The sequence below is a fragment of the Fomitiporia mediterranea genome (assembly GCF_000271605.1).
Source record: "Fomitiporia mediterranea MF3/22 unplaced genomic scaffold FOMMEscaffold_10, whole genome shotgun sequence".
Lineage (NCBI taxonomy): Eukaryota > Fungi > Basidiomycota > Agaricomycetes > Hymenochaetales > Hymenochaetaceae > Fomitiporia > Fomitiporia mediterranea.
In genome coordinates, this window is record NW_006760395.1 from 2,442,269 (window position 1) to 2,455,791 (window position 13,523).

Sequence of the window (13,523 nt, forward strand, 5' to 3'; positions counted from 1 at the left end):
GTTACTATCACTCCACAGTCTGTCTGATCGGCACGCTCCCTGTCCCCCTATCCATACATCACGCGTCCGGTTCGGTCGACCTGTATTGTCATAATGTTCTGGCATGGCTTTTTCTCACTAGTTTGACGGGGAACAAGAATCTAAGCATCCAGCTGACTTTAGCAAGCAACCAGACGATGGTGCTCATGATGACGACGACGACAATGATGAAGGGCCGAGGCCCTCAGGTTCTGGAGGCACTTCTTCAGCCAGACAGCCTAGTGGATCTTCTGGAGGAACTATGGGAGGCAATGTGGGTATGAGTGGAAGAAATAAGAGTGGTACAGGATTTAATAGTAGTTCTAGTAAATACTTTCGCCTGTAATTATTTACTCAAGTATAATATATTTGTTTTCTAATTCAATAATGATAAAAAAGAATGATTATTGTATGAAGCATTTATTGTTTGAGCAACTCTGGTAAGAGCTTGTATTCTCACTCAAGTCTTGTATACTCATGCAAGTCTTGTATACTCTGACAATTTATAAAAGTATTGTAAATTTTAGAAGTCTTACAGACCTTCTAAAGATATGTCTTAGCAGCAGATGCCAATGTAATGATCATTGACAGACTTCTATATCTTTTATATATTATAGTTATTAGAATGACATACAATGTATTGTCAGACCACATCTAGTTTTGTGATGCAACAGGTAACTGAAGCCTGGTTGCGTTAACACATACCATTACGCTTACATAATGCATTTGTAAGCGTTGCCTACATACAGTCTTACAGTACTAGCTTCTTCCTTACTCGTCGCTTGAGTCTCACCTGTGCCTCCAAACTGTCAGCCCCTGCGTCTGTACAGAACACTGTAAAAATATTCTCATTAATCATACTTTACAACATCATGCTACACATCAAAGTCACCCGCCATTGTGAATCTGGTCAGACGGCCTTGAACAATATTCTGCCACTCAAGACTATATGTGCTCCATTCGCATCATGTTCAACACTCGTGCAACTACAGTAGTAGAGCAGCACTACTATGGAGCAGGCGAAGTGAGCTGCGTAGGAATCATCATGGTGAAGCTCAAGGTCTATCACAATGTTGTTCGGATCTTTGAGATTGCCAACAAAGAGCAACGTTTAAGGAGGTTGAAGCTAGTTGGCTCACAGACAACCTGGACAACAAAAAACGAAGGATTGTCAAGTCCCATGGTTGCCAATGCATAGTTTCAGAAAGAGTGGTCCATGATCAGTCATAAGTAAATGACGAAAGGCAGTACATTGCATCAAATACTCACCTTCGTATTCTAGCTTATGTACGTTACGTCTAGACTTGTGATGACGTGCAAAGCCACACTGATGACAAGACAATAAGAAACTTCCACCACCCTCTTGTTCGCCGTCAGTTGCGTGAGACATGACAGACATTCATTGGGCAACAAACTTATTAATGCAATGAAGCAGGCATTACTTTACAACGTTCTTCTGAGGTGACTTTGAAGAAAGGAATTTTACAATGACTAGGATTATGACAGCAATGATCATTGTAGTCTAAATAAAGGACTGGTTAGTTTAATAGAATCAAGAGAACTATGAGCACAGTACTGCTGCAAATATGATTCCCTTCCACCAAGAAAAGTTTGGTCCCAATGCAACTCCAATTATTGGAGATCCAATTAAGTACGCGATTCCAATAGGAGCCAGAGATATTCCCATACGTTTACTTGTAGATTTCTCAGGGATTTCCAAACAACAGTCAAAAATGTTTTCATACCCAATGTCCACGTTATCCTGGCGCAGGGCTGCAATTGTTGGAAGATAGACTGACAAAACTATTGTCCACGGAAAACCATTCAGCCTTGTGAAAAGCATCCCTGGAAAAGCATTACTTACATCCGCCAATAAAGAACCCATAGCTAAATTCTATGATTAGTACACTTCAGTTCAGTTCTTCATTAATAGAACATACAAGATTGCAAACAAAACTAGTCCAACTGCTCGGGTACAACCAAACATAGCGAGGACCACTCCACCTTGAGACAAGTAATTGACAAACATAATAGTTATTGTTAGATAGGACTAAAGTGGATATTGAAATATTTACACACCACACACACTGAGGCAGACTATTAAAACGTTCATAGGTCCAAATCGATCAGCAAACAAGTTAAGTCCAACACGTCCAATCATGCATGCTGCATTTAAAATCGCAACAGAGTAGAATGCTAAATTGTCATCTATTCCATGCATTTTGGCAAAAAGCTGGATGTAGAAGATTGGAAAATAAGTCCCAAGTGATGCTATGAAAGCACTAATCAGAATAAGGGCAAAAATCAAGTCCCATATTGGTAGTGCTGTGTGTTCTTCCTTCCGATGAAGTGGTTGTGAATGTATGAGTTTCGGTTCCACTATCAGGAGATTGCCAACAATGCTACAGCCAAGGATTATGAATGAGGTTATCCTGACAGCCCATGCAAACCCTATAGTGCCATGAAGGAGTTTGTTTAACATTACTGAATTTACATGATGGAGTCAGAAGGTATTCATCTAAGGTATTCCAGGTCTCTCACTTGAAAAAACCACGCCTCCCAAAGACGCGCTAGAAGAGACAATGCCCTATGCTAATGTTTGTATTAGTATCCCTAGATCGACTAGAAGTACTTACTAAAGCAAGTGATCTTCGTGATCGGAAGTGCTGCGACACAACTGCAGCAGTAGGTAAGTAGAGCAGGCTTATCCCGAGTCCTACACCAATCCCCTGGGATAAAAAAACCTAAGAGCAGGTTGAGAAAATACAGGATTTCGGTGAGAGAAACAATAAGAAGACCTGATAATATTTGTTCTGTTTGGAAAATGAGAGAGCGAACATGCTAGATACATACAGTTAGAGCAATGGAAGAATTGGTTTGATATTATAAACAAAGTTGCTCACCTAATGGAAACTAAGGCACAGCCAGTAATAATTGATGCTCGAAAATGCTTGGAATCGAACCTGCAGGAACACAATGATATCTGTCTAATACTCGTATTTAAAAGAAACATAATTACAAGCTTCCTGCAATCGGAGCGAAGGATAGTTCGAAAAATAATTGCGTGCTGCCAATCCAGCTGACTTTCGAAGCAGAAGAGTCGTTCAACCATGTAAGTGTATAGAAATCCTGGAAGACACCAAATGCTGTCGGCTGAATCATAAATAAATCTGACTATCTGCCCTGACTCATGATAGAATAACTAAACGTACAAGACCAGTAGCAAAAAATATCAAGAGGCAGCTTCCAACAACTTTGACACAGTCAGACTAGGTAATTCACCATGAGTGTATGTGACCGACCAGTTGACCATGCTTTGGTGCGACCTAATGGGTAATCACCAACGACTGGTTGCATATGTTCTACGTCTGGTTGTACAACCTGTGTGACTGTGAGCTCAATTGGGTCAGTGCTTTCGGATTGTACCATGGTTCAAGTTGGAGGAGTAAAGACAAGTTTGACGACAGGGTGGGAGATACCAACACACCTTAGAGCCGGTTTTCAGGCAAACATGCGTACCAATTTCCAACCCCCAACAGAACGTAAATAGTCTCTCCGGAGAACATGGAACAGATCCTATAATTATACTAAATTTCACATGAATTGCAAATGAAATCAGCAGAGAATGTCATTTCTGAAAGCCGGTTTTGTTCTTATGTCAAGTAACCGAATTGCTCGGTACCTACTAGAATGACAAGAATGTTCTGTTGCTCTGTGGATCCCGACTCTTAAAATAAGGAAGGACTACAGATTTCTTCTTTTAGCATCCCAAATACTGAATTTTGACAGCAGCCAATGAAACAAACAGAGTGCTCTGACACATCAAAGGTCTGATAAGCAGTGCTAGGACACTGTGTGTACAATTTACACCTGTACTTACATAATACTATAAAAACTAGAAATAAGTATATACAATTCTAGTTTAAGCACTCTATTAGTTATAGTATAGCTTGTGTTAGTGTATCTCTACTTGCATTTGGTCAAAACCTTTGAGAAACTACTAATAAGAATAACTAATAATTTAATAATTAGTTAATTAGTTAGTTAGTTAAATGTAATACAAATAGTTAAATTATAAAGATTTAAATATAAAAGAATAAATATTTGATTAGTACAAAAGTCAAGTTGAGAATGCTTTATCAGAAGTTTATGAAGGTATACAGTAAAGAATAGCTCTTTTTGATAGTTTAAAGATGTACTATAATAATGAATTTTAGTTTTATACTTTAGTAGCTATATATAAGTATATATTATATAATTAGTAAGCTAATTACAGCTATAGTCTGTAGTTTATAAGCTGTAATTTTTGCTCCTATACTAAGTACTAATACAGATTGTACTGTGTACTATATAATTAGAGATTGTAAGTATAGTACATAGAACTCTAGTAAATATAATCTGAGAAAACTTAACTCTCTAGCATTTAAGAGACACAGTAAACTAGTAACTCTAGACAAGTATAGTCACTTGTTTCTTAGCTATAAAACTTCTCTAGTTCTGTAAGGAGCTTATAAGTTAGAGGGTAAGTACAACTTTACCTAATAATAATTCTTCTTTCTTCTCTACAGTTGATTACTACTCTAATTACACTAGTTACTAAGAAAACTTAATTCATACATAGTATCTTGATAATTTCTTAGAACTTATTAATAACTTATAAACTAGATAAATTGACATAAGAAACTCTGTAAGTTACTATTAGTAAATCTGTATTTACTATTGTCAGTCCATAACAGGTAGGTTGAGAGAGATATAGCTCTTTAGTCTTACTTATTAGGAATAGTTATTATTTTGAATTTTAAGGCTGGATCAATAGAACTCTATAAGCTAAGAGTCATTACTCCCAACAGTCACTCAGCTTGTTAACAAACCTAGAATAAACATTTGTGACTACTAAAACTAATAGTCTGTATAAGTTACACAACTCATATCCTACTGTTGTCCAATAAAGTGTGTCCAACCTGTCATCACTACTGAAACTATCTGACTTCGAAAACGTGTTTCTCTTGATATACTAATACCAAATTTATCAATGCCTTATGAAATGAGCTGAGCGCTCTGTTGCTTAACAGTGTGATTGATATATTTTGTGATGTTCCCACTGTCTGTCTTTAGCATGTGCAGGTCTTCTTGCATCTTAATCAATCACGGCAAAAGTACACACCCGACTGTCGGCTTCTGCAAGAATATGCATGTGTAGTAGCCACAGTGCTTTATAATGTCTGCAAGGAATTTGTGAATCCGAAGATCCGTGCACAGATGTTAGTGGTAAGATACATCACCAAAACGTGCAGAGTCTGACAAGGCAATATATTTACATGCAGACTTTATAAGCAAATATAAGGATCCACAATATGTAAAAAATATATGTCTTAGCAGTAAATTCCAATACATTTTCGTGTTCGATTTGGTGATGTAGTGTATATCATGGTGAGTTCAAGAAAAGGCACGTTCACAGGCGGTTGACGCTCAAAAACATTTGGGGAAATATTGATCCTTGTTTCAAATATTGAGTATTGTCTATTGCAAAGCTGTGAACCGTTGCTGTCGGGCTGTCTTTACTTGCCGGTAGAATATAAATTTGTGTACAATATGACCAATAGACTTTGCTACAGTCGAAATTGTCTTATTGCATAACGTTGGGAGAGAGTAAAACCCAATGCATTATACAAATTATGCATCATGACAATACATTTTGGCTGAGAACTTGACTTTTGTTCTGACCAGAAGCTATGCATTATGCAATATATGCATTGTGATAATATGTAATAAGACAATTTTGACTGTATCATGTAAAATATCGTGCCTTCATCTGAAAATGCACCCAGCGTGCCATTACTGTTGTAATTATCTGACTTTCAGTACACATACTGATCCGATTATTAAGCATTATCTTGTAGGCTTGAATAAGCGCAGAGTTACCGGATGGTATACTCTCACATGCTAACCTGGACACTTCTGCATTCCAAGACTTTTTATTTAATAAGAAGGACGTATATGAGTCATTTCCACACAATAGACTGGAAATAAAATCGTAAGTGCAGCATTCTATTGTATTCCTCTGCTGGCTAATATAATGACCAGTTGGAAAGGAAACTCTCTCGGCCAGGCAACGACGGATATAGGAGCGTTTCTTAAAGATGTATCACTATTTGAACAACCGGAGTTCGGGGCTTTTGACAAAGATGCCAGAGCAATGGCAGTTGGTACACGGAAATTGCTAAGACTGTCTTTTTAGCCCTTTTAGATTCTGGTATACGTTATTGCGGAAGAAGCGTTGGCCTGCTATATGCCTGCAGCTAATTTCGACAAGAAGATATTCTACGGGTCTGAACTTGAATCTGATGCAATTTAGGACGAATCTGACTGATAATCCCTTGACTCGGGAAAAGTAAGGACAGGCTCTATCAGCACCCTGCTCCCGATACACCGTTTATCACAACACGTTCCTTGTTTTATTATGCCAACATTCCACGCACGACACGATGTCACGAATCATTAACGTACTAAATCTAGTCGCTTGCTGAAAAATTGCAGATTACATCCTTGAACGACAGACAAGAATAGTTCCTCAGATCATCAGAGAAGACAATTGACAGATAGTCGGCAGAAAACGTCAAACAGACGAACCATAGTTTAGGGACACCTTTCTTCGTCTGACGTATATTATAAAGCTCTTCCCCTGAGTGGCCAAGGAACATATACCCATCGAGAAATGACATTGGATTGCAGATACAACACACCTTCAATTAATATTGTACAGAAACTAATCAAAGCGAATACATATTAATGCGGTGTATATCTCTGCACACTCCAACGACTTGGAAGGATTACCTACATCACGACAACTCGACGACCGCTGGTGGAGCCAACGAGCGCCCTAAGCCATTTCGAAATGTCAATATTAATAGCATAAATCGAGTAATGCAGATAAAATTATGATGATCTATACCCATACGCCGCGGAGATATACCAACAATACGCTGGCACTTACTAATTCACTAGCTAGAGCTCTGAATGGATAATCGAGGATAAATGCTGTGAATATAGACAGTATTAATGCCAGACAAGAGGCACAGAAACTCAGAATCCAGAAGCGCACCTCGTACTGCACCCGTTCGCCGCATTTATTCCAACTTGATATCACAAGAGGGGCGGGAGCGCTCGTGGCTGAATCATCTAATTTGATGTCCTTAATAAAATGCATGTTCAACCATTGATCCGCGGGTCTTCTTGCCTGCCTTTACGCCCTCCCTTCCGAAACCTTAGGGACGAAAATATGTATCTAAAGAAGCGCGTAATGACGACAAAGGCGCCTTTCTGGGTAAATATAGCTGTACGTAGAGTAAAAATGGAATGTACCATTGGATGCGCGGAAACAAGGTGAGATCGAATTCGAGTCATGTGAGATTTTTGATATGAAATCATTGAACAAATAGAATTTCACGCCCTCGAAGACGAGAAAGGTATAGATAAACCTGGTTACAACGCATAAATAACCTTGAGGAGAGCAGAAGAAATCCACGCGCCTCATTATCATCTTCGATACTTACCAGTACGTACGTACAGAATAAACCAGCATTCCTACTTGTGAGGATAAAAATGGATGGCAAGTGGCATCACTGTATCACCCACACGTATTTATCCCACTTCGTCCGTGCAACCCACATCAAAGAACAGACGGATGTCTATTCGGAGCTGTACTGGGTGTGTTTGCTTTCAACTTTGCGCTGTTATCAGTAAGTACAGGCTGACAGCGGCGTGCGGTGGAGGCGCTGGCAGGGAAGGGAAGACCAAATTACATATCTGAACAACAACACATTGAAGGAAGATGCTGATATTGTTACCGTTCCACTTAACGTCGGCAAAGGACTTAGAGAGTCAAAATGGTGAAGTATCTATCAGTTCGAGCCATCTCGCCGGATTTCTATATGCATATACAGTAGCAAGACGCAGCATAGCTTCGAAGCACAAGGATATCCGGTGATGTTATTATAGCAAAGAGCAACGTGGACGCCAATTTCTTGCCCTAGCGAAGCACAACGTCTGGAGAGACACATGTACTTCGGAGAAGTATTTCTTGACAATGACATTAGAAAGATACGCCAGCTCCTTCAGCGTCGGTATCAGTCAAGGACGACGACGTGCTGATAATCATGTTTGTTTCGTCTCGTCGTTCTATCGTTCAGAGAAGTGAGAATTTGCGAGGGAGTCGGAGAACATCCTTTCGCAAATACCGAATGAATGTGAATGCGAAAAGAGAAAACAGGAGATAGCAACGAAACCAGTGTCGTGTGGTGTTGCGGAGCGCCATATGCACCAAACCCCCTATCAATGGCACCACAACGACGATAAAGACTCTCAATATCGACCTCCACCGAAACACGCCGGCCAGCAGGACCTCCGCAGCAAAGCAGAAGGAATCAAGAGTTGAAGGATTCAAGGAAGAAAAGGAAAGGCTCGGTACGGGGATGCGCGAACGCGTGCCTGTCTTTGCAGTAATATCACAGTATCTTTGTCGCAGGAGAAACTTGAGAGTCCCTTGCCACATGTTCTGCCGAGCGCACCGTGTATTCGTACACTTCTGTTGCCTGGACTGGAAAGACGACCGACTTGAAAGCGCTTTTGGAATTCGTATTCCTTCTGTTGTGTATTAGGAAAATGAATGCCTCAAGCTTCAACAATCCTGGGAAAGAAAATGTTTACCGCGATGGTGGTGGCTGCGGTTGACGTGAGAGAGTTGAGGGACGACAAATGATCGATATTCGTCGTTTGTGATGATTGGTACCGGTCAGTGGCATTTCCATCCTGAGTCGAAAAGGCCACAGTGCGAGTTACAAAGACACATGAGATACGGGTACAAGAAGATGACGGAAAGAGAGATGATACAGCCTATATAGGCTGTATCATGTGACTACGATGGCTAACAAGGATATATCGATACACTCTTTCTTCAAGGTACAGTACAGCAAGATTTGAAGTTCATTAATGCAAATTTGGGCACCATGTAATATGTCATTTAGCACATATCTTTCTAGATGATTTATTATGACGACAGGATTAATTGCATCATGATAGGACGACTTATCCTTGATCTGAAATGCGCAGTCTCTGGATCGGACCCTGTGCAAATGTCCTTTGCAAGATACGACAGTTTTCTTAGCAAGTGCTCTCGCTAAGAAACATTAGGAGAGACCTTGAGTTTGTGAACAATGCAAGTTCAACACCAATTGAGGTCGACTTTGCTTCGGCACGCGATGTGTCAACTTGTCAAGTATTGAGTTTTATTTCCTTCGAATCTGATCAGACAGCTGGCCTAATTATATCGGCCAAGAAGTAGATTTCCACACGATTTCGAGTGTTACAAAACTACCCGAGAAAGTTACAACAATAACATTGGTATGGAAATGGATAACACGGTACAGAATACAGAGATGTTGAGCAACATGAATTACATGAAGACTTCGCACAAGAATGGCACAGTTCTAGAGATAATCGATCACTGCATGCGAGCAATGTTGCTCAAATACAAAAGACACTTCAAGAGACGAAAGAAAGCGAGGAGACGTACTATACAGAAAACGGGCCAAAGAAAAGTAACAATATGAGGGGAATGAACTTTCTAAAACGTGAGGAAAATGCGCCGCAAATCCGCAGTTACCGAGCTTGCGCGGCATAGCGGGCACTCGCTCTTCTCTATTAATGCATGATGTATGCACCTGATAACGGATACGAACATAAGGACAAAAAAATTAATGACAAAGCGAAGTATGTAGACTTACGTGGTACAGAATACGTGTCCACACTTTGCGCTACTGAGATCTTCGCCCTGGTCAAAGCAGAGTGGACAACTGTAACCCTGTTTATTGCACCTGTCCTCATCTGGAGTAGAAACCGAACGCGGCACTCGAGCATTCCTATGCACCGATGCTGTTGCCCTGTGCTGGTCTAGGCCATTAGACGTCTTGAAGTACCTATCACAATCACTGCAATAGAAACTCGTCTGACGAGGGCCTAAATCGAGTGACAATCGAAGAAACCTCTCCACCCAATCTTCACCACTACTTTCTTCAATGAACGCCACCGGTTCGGATGGAGAGTCCGATATGTCCCAACCGTTATTGTCTGCATGCCAATGGGAGCTTTGCCAGTGATAGTCTAAATCAGACACCGTTGGGAAATCCTCGTCACAGTCATTGCAATAATTATGATTAACCGATTCGAGGCGATGCTCGCGAAGTTGGTCAGAACTATCGAACTCGAGTTCGCAAGTGTCACAGAAATAGTGCGTTGATTTATGCTGTCTCAATGTTTCAGAATTTGCAAAGTCCTGACCGCAGATATCACAATACGTGTCTGTATGCGCTTCGGAAAAGTGTAGATGCAACCGATAGTAGCTTCCGAATTCCTGCCTATGCCGGGTGCAGTAGTTGTCTTTATGTGCGGGATCATTGGCTAAATGGTTATTGTACGCCTCCCAGGATCGAAAGGAGCAATTGCAACGAGTGTCAGTGACAGTGTAGAGGGGACCCGAAGGCTCAGCAAGGGGACCCAGGCTACAACTATCCTACACAACAGAAATACAGAACACAAGCACTGGAACGTAGTCGGAACTTGTAGAACAGGTGGAGAGAGAGAGTGGGACAAGAGTAGAGTATATAGAGTGAGCCTAAGAGTACAGGACTACCTGGAGTAGACAAGATCAAGACTACAGGACCAGTCTGATCTCATACACCTATATATACTAAACTACACAAGAGCACTCAGGGAGTATGAGCCACTAAGAATGATAAGCCACAAAGAATGAAAGAAAGGAATGTCAAAGATAAAGGTACAAAGAATGAAGGGATGGACAAAGGGTAAGAGACCATAGAATGATACAAAGAATGAAGGGGTGGTCAAAGGAATGGAATGATGAAGTAAGGAAGGGTAGTGGCAAGAGTCAGCATGCATATAGTCTATAGACAGTGCCTCTGAGGGACGGAAGTCCTGAGTTCTGGTACAGAAGGGTGTGGAACCCTCAGAACTGAAGGTACAAGAGTAGAGAACTGTAACATCACCCCCCCTCTAAAACCAATTGTCCTGATTGGTGAGCATTGGGCTCAGTCAGCAGCTCAGGCATAGGTCAGAACAGTAGGGTTTAGAAATCCATGAGGCAGAGTTGATGCAGAGCACCTGGATGAAGTCAATAGAAGTCTCAGATTGCCTTAGCAGTATGGGTGAGATTCTCAGCAGGTTCCCAAGTGTGTTCTTGTTAAGAGGGAGAACTTAAGGGGGGCACACATAGACAAGGGGTGAGGTGACGATTGACTGCTCAGTGTCTCTCGTCCTTATATTGTATGTATTCTAACTGAGACATTATGAAGTCATTGTCTTGTGGTTCGTCTGTTGATGAACTAATCATCTCATAATACTCCCCTTCAAACTCTTACTAGTCTGAGTAAACTAGTAAGATGTTTGACTTGTGGTACATGTAGCACTTTAGTTAATATATCTGCTTGTTGATTGTTTGTCTGTATGTATTTCGCATTTATGTACTCTAACTCAATGTAGCATTTAATAAAGTCTTTCTTATGATCTAAATGCTTTGTTTGTTCTGAATATTTGAGTTTGTCTGATGTAACTGTTTGTATAACAGCATTGTTATTGCAAAAGATATTAATTAGTGTATCAGAGACCTGCAGAATCTCTTCAGCTAAATGTGTAAGTGCAATTGCTTCCTGTGTTCCTCTTGCAAGAGCTATTAATTCAGCTTCATACATCAAATTTGCCACCAGTGTTTGTCTTTTACTTGACCACAAAACTAATGAATTGCTCAAGTAAAATGCATATCCTGATATTGTACAATGCCCTTCTTGCATCATACTGTCTGTGTCTGTATAGCCATTCAATATTGATTGATTTGTGCTGCTGAGTTGGAGCCAGACATTGCTCATAGTTTTTAAGTACATATAACAATGTTTAAGTGCCAGATAATGCTCCATACCAGGGTCATTGAGGTATTTTGCTAACTGATTTGTTGCAAATGCTATATCTGGCTGTATACAGTCTGTAATGTATCTAAGTGCACCAACCATGTTTATGTATAGTATATCAGACATTTGTTTTCTATTGTTATCAGTTTGTAATACTGTTTTTAATTGTGTACCAGGCTGCATAGGTGTTTGTACACTTCGTTCGTTTGTAAGTTTGTAACATTCTATTATACTATTAATATAATGTGTCTGACACATCCTGATGAATCTATGCTCTCTGTCACATTGAATCTCTATACCAAGTAGCCAGTGTAATTCACTACCATCTGTATATTGTAAATGACATACAATAGATTGTTTTATCATTACAATAGTATTATTATTCTTTGCCACAATAGTAATATTGTCAACATGTACAAATAATATGGCTACAGTTATTTCTTTCTTCTTTGCAAAGAATACAGTATTATCATGTTTGGATTTTGTTAATCTGTATTTAAGTAGTATATTAGATAGTGTTTTATACCATCTTCTACCAGCTTGTTTTAATCTGTATAGCACTTTTTGTAATCGTAATATTTGTCCATTCTGTAATCTGTCTATTAAGTTACCTGGAGGAGGTTTAACATATATTTCCTTGTCTTCTGTCAATTGTCCATACAGATATGCTGATTTTATATCTATCTGATGTATTTCATAATTATTAGATGCTGCCCATACTAATATTAATTGTGCTGTAGATAGTCTAGCAGTAGGAGCAAATAAATTGTCTGTATGATAGTCAAGGCTGTCAATCTGATAGTTTCCTTGAACTACTAATTGTGCTTTATATTTTTCTATACTATTATTGGTGTATTGCTTTATTTTATAGACAAATTGTGTTCTGATAATGTTAATATTATTGTGTGGATTTGTGATTTCCCATGTATTATGATTTTCTAATTGTTTTATTTTGTCTTTCATAACTGTAATCCATGAATCACAATCCAGACATTAGATTGCTTCATAAAATGAAGTTGGATCCAATTGTATTTCACTTATTTTAGCATTAAATTCTGTTAAATGAATAGCAATATTATCTTCATCCTTTTTGCTAAGTGCATACATGCATTTTGTTACACATTTATTCTCCATGTGTTGTTCAAGCTCAATAGCACATTCTGTCAGTTTCTGTTTTCATTCCAATCAATGTAATTTAGGTTCTACTTCTTTTTCAGTTAATTTAACTTTGTTGTCTGTTAAGTCCATTGGTTCTGCTGCTTTTCCATTTTTGTTAGGATCAGCATTGTCTGTATCATTGTTGTCTGTTCTCATTATTCTATCATCTGTTTTGTTATTTTTAATTATTAAACACTTGTTTGTATTGTTGTTTGTATTGTCTATTTTCTCCCCTTCAATTTGAGGAGGTTTACCTTTGAGAAATTGAATATTTTGTTTGATGGTAATTTTATTATTGTGCCAAGTTTTATGGCCTTTACTTTCATTGTCTAATCCTATCCAACAAGCAATGATACCTTGCTGTTGTATTTT

At 39.3% G+C, this 13,523-nt stretch overlaps 4 protein-coding genes across 4 annotated transcripts in view; 2 read left to right on the forward strand and 2 right to left on the reverse strand.

Moving 5' to 3' along the window:
* The window catches only part of FOMMEDRAFT_159911 (uncharacterized protein), a gene marked incomplete at both ends in the record, with an annotated part of 1,088 nt that extends 786 nt beyond the window's left edge, over positions 1-302 (forward strand). The window contains one exon of the mRNA XM_007269635.1: positions 174-302. Within this exon, the coding sequence (XP_007269697.1) occupies positions 174-302 (129 nt within the window). The remainder of the gene's footprint in view (positions 1-173) is intronic.
* A 525-nt stretch (positions 303-827) lies between these two features.
* Positions 828-3,375, reverse strand: FOMMEDRAFT_136294 (MFS general substrate transporter; the record flags this gene model as incomplete). Its single annotated transcript, XM_007269636.1, has 13 exons — positions 828-852; positions 1,485-1,540; positions 1,595-1,712; positions 1,764-1,847; positions 1,959-2,022; positions 2,098-2,502; positions 2,560-2,605; positions 2,655-2,762; positions 2,817-2,859; positions 2,922-2,981; positions 3,038-3,171; positions 3,231-3,271; positions 3,321-3,375. 13 exons carry the CDS (start codon positions 3,373-3,375, stop codon positions 828-830), a joined length of 1,239 nt encoding a protein of 412 aa, XP_007269698.1.
* Positions 3,376-6,094: 2,719 nt separating this feature from the next.
* Positions 6,095-6,373, forward strand: FOMMEDRAFT_159913 (uncharacterized protein; the record flags this gene model as incomplete). The annotated part of the gene is made up of 2 exons (XM_007269637.1): positions 6,095-6,220; positions 6,266-6,373. The coding sequence occupies 2 exons, from the start codon at positions 6,095-6,097 to the stop codon at positions 6,371-6,373; spliced, it is 234 nt and encodes a 77-aa protein (XP_007269699.1).
* Positions 6,374-9,796: 3,423 nt separating this feature from the next.
* FOMMEDRAFT_92422 (uncharacterized protein) lies at positions 9,797-10,372 on the reverse strand (the record flags this gene model as incomplete). Its single annotated transcript, XM_007269638.1, has 1 exon — positions 9,797-10,372. A coding segment is annotated over one exon (576 nt), but the record flags the coding sequence as incomplete, so codon positions are not given.
* Positions 10,373-13,523: the final 3,151 nt, after the last annotated feature.